At 39.2% G+C, this 7182-nt stretch overlaps 1 protein-coding gene across 5 annotated transcripts in view; it reads right to left on the bottom strand.

The window, feature by feature from the left end:
• Position 1: 1 nt before the first annotated feature.
• The window catches only part of camk1db (calcium/calmodulin-dependent protein kinase 1Db), a 24460-nt gene continuing 17279 nt past the window's right edge, over positions 2 to 7182 (bottom strand). For 4 of the 5 annotated variants that reach the window (XM_046038444.1, XM_046038441.1, XM_046038443.1 and 1 more), the window contains exons 7-11: positions 5580 to 5692; positions 4405 to 4483; positions 3596 to 3683; positions 3293 to 3455; positions 2 to 1830 (exon numbers count right to left, since the gene is read on the bottom strand). In XM_046038444.1, coding sequence (XP_045894400.1) covers positions 1679 to 1830; positions 3293 to 3455; positions 3596 to 3683; positions 4405 to 4483; positions 5580 to 5692 — 595 coding nt within the window. In that variant the 3' untranslated portion in view covers positions 2 to 1678. Of the gene's footprint in view, positions 1831 to 3292; positions 3456 to 3595; positions 3684 to 4404; positions 4484 to 5579; positions 5693 to 6995; positions 7072 to 7182 lie in introns of all 5 variants that reach the window. The other variant, XM_046038442.1, reaches the window with a different exon arrangement.

Raw genomic sequence — 7182 nt, 5'->3', positions numbered from 1 at the left:
CTGTGTTGTTGAGATTTGTATTTACAGTACGTAGAGGCTCAAAGTCAATTTTCACAACACTTTCAGAAAATTCAAGATGGCAAAGCCCTTTATGTTGGGCATGTACTTGTGGAGTGGACCCCCGCCCCCACCCCCCATTCATGTTGAGTGACTTTTAATGATATAGCGGTACCACAGACAAAAACTCAAAGACAGATCCCTGGTCTTTGTGAAAATCTCTAGATAGCGAGCATGAGAGAGAAGGAGAAAGAGTCTTTCTGCTAAATTCAACAGGCTGGTATGAAAGCACAGTGATTAAACAGAGTGAGTGAGCTGTTTTCAGACCCACCACTTCATGAGCGGAAGCAGAGCACGATACTACAACTACTGAACTGCACACTACTGATTTGAGGATTCTGCAATGGGAGCAAAGGTTCAAGATCAAGATACATTTGCATTCATTTGTCAATTTTACATTGTTACTGCAGGCATGAATGCGCACTTCACTGATAAACACTTTTCTTTAAATCCAAATTCACGGCCTTTAAAGGGAAAACAATCCATTCAGTATGAGTTACATTACACTCATACTGTCAAAAATGAAGGATTCAAAGAAAGAAAACATCTGTCAGACTCTCCCAATGGCACATTAGAATAACATGCAGTACTTGAAGGTTTTACTTTTTAACTATTTCACCGTCACCATCCTCATCGGCAGTGTCTGATCACGCCGAGAGGGGGTTTGGTGGTTAGCTTCATGTTGGAGCACATCCCTGAGAACTGTCACACAGCAACAACACATGATTTCCCTCCTGTTGTCAAGGAGGACTTCACAGTCACGTCAAAATGAATCAAATAACAGCAATTACAAAGTAACTAACTAACTATTATATACAGTATCTTTATTATTCCATAACTTTTCAGTCCAGTCTGATAAAACGTTTAAACATTTCTGTAAGTGGTACTCTTACAAAAGTCATAATTGAATTGTAAGAAAATAAATAATCCAATACATTAGTGCAATGCAGCGGCCCTCTCAGCGATCACAGCGAAGCACACTGTCCTGCACATGTTCCATGTCCACACACTTTAAAGCAAAGAGATAACACACGCTGTCACGCTGTTACCCTGCAAGCCATTGTAGCAAATACCACAGCAAATTAACAAGAGCTGTCAAAACGACAAAGAAGTTCAGAGTGCAAATGATGTCACAATTATTTACCATAGCTTGAAGCTTATATTTCACTGGCGTAACATGACTCCACTCAACAGTGCCAGGCGAGATATTTACACAAGGCATACAGCGGAGCGTGCCGCCTCAAGACGTTCATAGTCAAATATGTCAAAGTGTTCCCTTTAGTGTGGCACTTCTCAGACCAGCTGCTCAGTTTATCTGCCAGACAACCAGGATCCAGGCTGAACATGGCTTCCACAATAACAACTTCTGGTGAGCATCGTCCCCTCTGTACTTCCAGGTCTGTATGACAGTGGGAAGGGGGATCAGTGGGGTGCCGCGCTGAGCCATGGTAAATGGAGCTGAACAAACGCTCCTCAAATTCCTCCCGTGATTGGCAGAAACAGGTGGGAGGTTGCGGGATGGGCAAACTGGGCGACGACATTGGATCACATGGCCTGGGATGGTTTTATCCCGTCCTTAAAGCTCTGTGGTCTCCCAGCTCACCTCCCGCGGAACCTGGCGTCATTTAGTCCCCGTGTGGATGACAGTAACGGTAGAGGGTCGTGGCCGTGGTGGCTCTCCCACCACCGATGGTTCCTCTTGTACAGGAGAGGCACCGTCAGAGTCCTGATTGTACACTTTAACAGTGGAAGGCAAAGGAGCTATTGGAGGACCTGTGGGAAAAAATATTTTTAATAAGGATTTCCATATCATTAAATAAGTTTTATTGACTAGTAGGAAAATTCAAGTTTAAGTCTGCAAATGTTCTATGTTATAATTATTGTCAACAGATCCCATTAAAAGACTAACAATGTGTGGCAAAAGGGGCAAGTATGCTTGAAAACTGCAAAACTGCTTGTCAAATGGTTAAATTGCTTCAGAAAGAAAGGTCTCCCAGGAGAGACTGTCTGAAAACGTGGACAGTTATCCCTATGTATTCTGACTCTCTTTGACAGCCGGCTTTTGTGTGTGGCCGTTTGGAACAACTATAAAACACTTTTGAATTACGAAATCCTAAGCATGTGTGAGGCACTCAACCCCAAGCCTATTAGGTGTACCTGAAGACATAAATCTTTCAAATTAATTTTCACTGTCATTTTTAGCAAATGTTAAAATAATGCAGTTTGCAGCCATGGATTAACACACATTTGGTACTCTAGTGAGTAGTGAATGTCAGCCAGTGCAACAATGTGACTCATTAATGTGTTTTTAACAGTTTTTGGACAACAATGGAGGTCTATGACACAGAGGAATAACCTTTATCAGGTTTTGGTTATGCAGACAAAATGGTGGATCAACTCATTCTCGCTTTTGCTCTTTTCGTCATCTTGAAAATAAGGTAATAAGAAAAATATAGAATATATTAAACAGACTTATCCTCTAAGTTTTTTGTTTTTTATTCTTGACATTGGAAATAGTAAACATTACTGACTAGAACTAATACCGAGATATTTTCACAAATGACAACAGACAACTATCTGCGGATGAAAACCATGAGATGTGGTTGGAAGCTCAGAAAAAAGCCAGTAAGTGGACCTTGAGTTAATATTTCTTTGGCGAACATTGTTGTCAGTCACACCATACTACACTGACTGTCCATCACAATCTAGAAAAGAAGCCTACATTAATGTAATATTACTCATTTTAATTACTAATTAATCTACTTATTAGTTTTATGCCTGGCCGCTTAAATTCATAAAATATTTAGTCTATTAATTGACTAAACATTTTCCTAAATCCTGTTATTTTATGTTGAATGATATAAAACAAAGAAAAGCAAAAAATCCTCACATGTGAAAAGCTGGCACCAGCAAATGTTTCACTTTCTTGTTTGATAAATAACTCAAATGGTTAATAAAGTAAGTAGTAAACAAATAATAATTAGAGTTGTGGTGTTGTAACAAACCTCCATTTTTAAAAGATCTTATGTTAAATTAAATGGCACCAGACACGCCATGACCGCTCGGCTTGTGTCAAACTCAGTCTGCTTCATTGAAAATTACACCTCAAGAAAATTTTAAACAGTTGCCAATTAGCTCAGTGGAGATGGCAGCAAAGTGAACAGAGCTCATCTGAGTGCAGTACTAAAAGTTGGACACGTTCACGTCTACAGAGAGCATCTGAAGTATCACTCACAGTCCTTCAGGGAGAGCGGGGCGCAGTCTACAGACTGGCTCTTGGCAGGAGCGCGACTCTGAGGGTTGGACGTAGAGTCGGTGCTGTGAATGCTGCTGCCAAAGCTGGTACCCAGCTGCAGGCGCCTCATGTGGCGGATCACAGCCGTCGCATTAAAGGCTTGCTGTGAAGAGAGGGTGTAAACAGATAAATGTTAATACCAAAGACAAATCCCTGTATGTTTTCGCTATTGAAAAAGAGAGAGAATATTGTGTTTTTACTAAATATTTGATAATCAAGAAAAATTAAGCGTTGCATGCTCACCCTCCATTTGCTTTTGGCAAAGTTTTTCCGCATTTGTCGACTAACTGATTCATGTATGTTCTTGCAGAGAGCAGTGCCTCCGGCAATCCTGAAAATTAATATCAAAAACAATAACAATTCAAACATACAGATAATACACATAATTGGTGAAATTATTTCTATTTGCATCCGTTATTCCTTGGGAATCATCCTCATGCTGCTTTCCTATTTGCTTGGATTGTTTATTTTCATCTTTGATTGATGGGGCAATGTTTTTACAGAAGCTCGCACACTGTATCACTTTCTGTCTCATTAATCATAATATCTCTGCATGAAACCTAGTCAATGAAAGCCATTTCTCTCTGTTATGATACCTGTTACAGACAGACAAACCACATATTTGTATCAAAATGACCACCTGCCCAAGACCCAAAAGGCCTATTACTGCCTAACAGACTTATTTATATTGGCTACATCAGCCGGAGATGGCAGCCCACGCCATCTCGCTCTCGTTAGCTCCGGCTCAGGCCTGGGAAGACATCCTAATTGTTCATTAAAGCTTCCACATTCTTGAAGGATCCTTCAGGACGCCAGCCACTAATTGGCAGCCATTTATTCAGCAGATTTCTCTCTGAGGGCTGGCGGTGCCGAGCAGAGGTGGGTAGGTGGCTCGAAGCCATGGCGACAGATGACAGTGGGAGGACATGTTCTCCATGAAAAATGCGTAAGCCTGGTAATCTTCGTCATACTGCTGTTTTATCACTTTTAAGATGTGTGGTTCCCAGCAATTGTCTGGTCAGGGTGTAGTGTGACGGAGTTTAGTTTCTCACCAAGGGTGCTCTAGAGCCTGGTCACATGTGAATCTCTTCTCTGGGTCTTTCTCCATTAGGCTGCTGATGAAGTCTTTGGCTGTGGAGATGAGTTAAAAAGGTCAAGAACATGTCCAGCTAAGAACATGTTGTATTCTGTGTAGACTTAAATTTTCCTTTTTTATGTGACTCTTTAATTTACGGGTCCTGCAATTTCTTTTTTAAAGTTCTTAAGGAGGAACCAGGAAAAATGACAGTAGTTAACAGTAAAACCCAAGAAAATACTATTGGAATATCAGAAACATAACTGACCATGTTTGTTGAACGGCATACGTGACTAAGTTCCACAGAACACCACATTTTTAATTTCATCATGTTGAGCTTCAGACTAAAAGAGTTCAGCTCAACACAAGGTAGGCTTTAATTATGTGAAATTAAAACTAGCAAATTTTGCTAGAGTTACAAGTTGTTACAAGATGCTACATCAATGTACAGTATATGGATAAGTAACATCACCTGCACTCGACTGTTGTAGTTTTATTTTATGTTATGTATAGGTTTGCTGCATCTAGGTAGCTAGATGAAAACGCTGGCACTTGGTGCGTTTACTACCACTGTTTTCAGGTATGCTAGCTAAGTTCATAGCCAAGTAAGTGTTACAGCTTTAGTCACTAATGTTACACACAGGTACTCAAAAACACATACACCATTGACCAGTCACTGTTCTGGATATAGATGACCACACCCATCTCATCATACATTTCTATTATCATAAATTAGGAAAATTACTAATTTGGTGAGGAAAATGTAAAATGTAGGGATTAGAAAAACTAGTTGGTAAAAAAATGACTAGTGAGAGATAAATAGAGTAGTAAATAATAATTAAGAAAAATTAAACTTATATTTTCCTAATTGATTGGAGGAAAAAGTCAAAGTGTTTATTTTTAACAACAGAGTGGAGGTTAAAGGAAAAATACAAAGCTTTATATTTCTTTTAAAACTCAATTTAAACTAAACTATTTAGATATGTATTCATTCAATTTTTGACTTGTCTAATAACCTCTCACTGCCTTTTGACAGTTTTCTGGCCTCCATACATCAGCTCCGTTATTGAAAAATGAGTTAGAAAATTATGGGACCCGTAAAGTGCATACACACAAACACACACAGACACAAACACACGTGTCATAGCTCACCGGAGTCTGATATGTCATCCCAATACGGCGCATCAAACTCATAGTCTGCCTTGAGAATCTGCTCAAAGAGCTTCGAATCATTCTCATCATAGAAAGGAGGGTAACCACAAAGCCTAAGAAGATGAAGATAGACGATTACACAACAGTCTGTGTGAGTGCCGTCATCCAGCTGATGAAACTTTAACCCAAATCTAAAAAGGATTTGCTGTGGCCTAATCTCATTCACTGGCAGTTTGATGTTTTATATAGCATGCAACAGTAGACGGTTCATAGCAGAGACTACATGAATACTAAGAGGGGCAAAAAAATAGGACAAAAACAATCCATTTTCATATGATATGTAGTGAAAAAAAGAACACAAACTGTCATTCTACAACATAAGTTGAGGCTGTATATTCAAGTTTTTATCTTGATTATGAAACCACCAGGCAGAAGCGTCATTTGTGAATACACCCGAAACTGCTCCACTTAGATACCTTAAAATTCATCACACCTAACGAAGACCAGGGATTTTCTCTTTGCTAATGAGTGAAACCTATTAATTAGTTTGGCAGCTTAATGTAGGCTAACACTTTCCACTGAAAGGTTTACAGGCTCTGTAAAGTACGAACAGTAGCTGTTGCTCAGACCATGGTCTTGACCCTCCAACAGTGGTTCTGCATCAAATGGTGCATATTAGAAAGTGGATGGGGTCTCAAGGTGTCTTTAAGGTGCGGCGCTGTGATGTTTTAGATGATTCTCTTTTACAGTTTTAAAAACTTTTTTTTACATATTTTATTATTTACATAAGCTATGGTGTGTCGTCTATCTGCTGGTCAGTCCCTCCCTTTGGTCCAGACTTAAACATCGTAACAACAACCAGAAGATTCACAATTTTGGTCCCCAGAGGATGAATCCTACTGAATTTGGTGATTGTTTGACTTTTCATGCAGCATCAACATTTTAGGGGTTTTTTTGTGAAATGTCTCAGTCACTGTTGGATAGTTTGCTATGAAATTTTCATCTAGTACCATCATCAGTTCAAATTCGTCCAATACTAAAAAACACATCCAAACCTAATGACATTCCTATCAGCCTCAGCTGTAACGTTACCTTGTGTTTAGTGCTAATTAGCTAATGTTAACATGTTAACATACTAAACGAATGCTCTGTTCCAAAACCATACTACATAATAATTAGTGCAGCCTCATAGAGCAGCTAGACATGGCTGCACTCTTATCTACTTTTCAATTCTAATCTTGTTGTCCCCTTTATGCTATTTGTCTGTGACTACCTTTGTTGGTTAAGACACTCCTGATAAAGCGGTTTTTAATCTAAATGAGGTTTTCCTGGTGGTTTCTGATCTGAATGAAAGCTTCCTGTTTAAATAACTCAAATACAAAGACATTTTTTTTATATTTAAAAGTGAGCACTTACAGAATATAAGCGATGACCCCAATAGACCAGCAGTCCACAGCTTTACTGTAGGGCTTCTGAGCTAAAACCTCAGGAGCTGAAACAATGAAATTTTTTTAACTAAAAAACTAATATTCATCAAGTGAAACAATGCAAACAGATTATGACCATTCATCATGACACAGAGGCTGGAGAAGAATGTGAATGT

Source organism: Micropterus dolomieu, linkage group LG22 (genome assembly GCF_021292245.1).
Source record: "Micropterus dolomieu isolate WLL.071019.BEF.003 ecotype Adirondacks linkage group LG22, ASM2129224v1, whole genome shotgun sequence".
Taxonomy (NCBI): domain Eukaryota; kingdom Metazoa; phylum Chordata; class Actinopteri; order Centrarchiformes; family Centrarchidae; genus Micropterus; species Micropterus dolomieu.
Note: the sequence above shows the minus strand (reverse complement) of the source record. Positions and strands in the feature narration are given on the sequence as shown.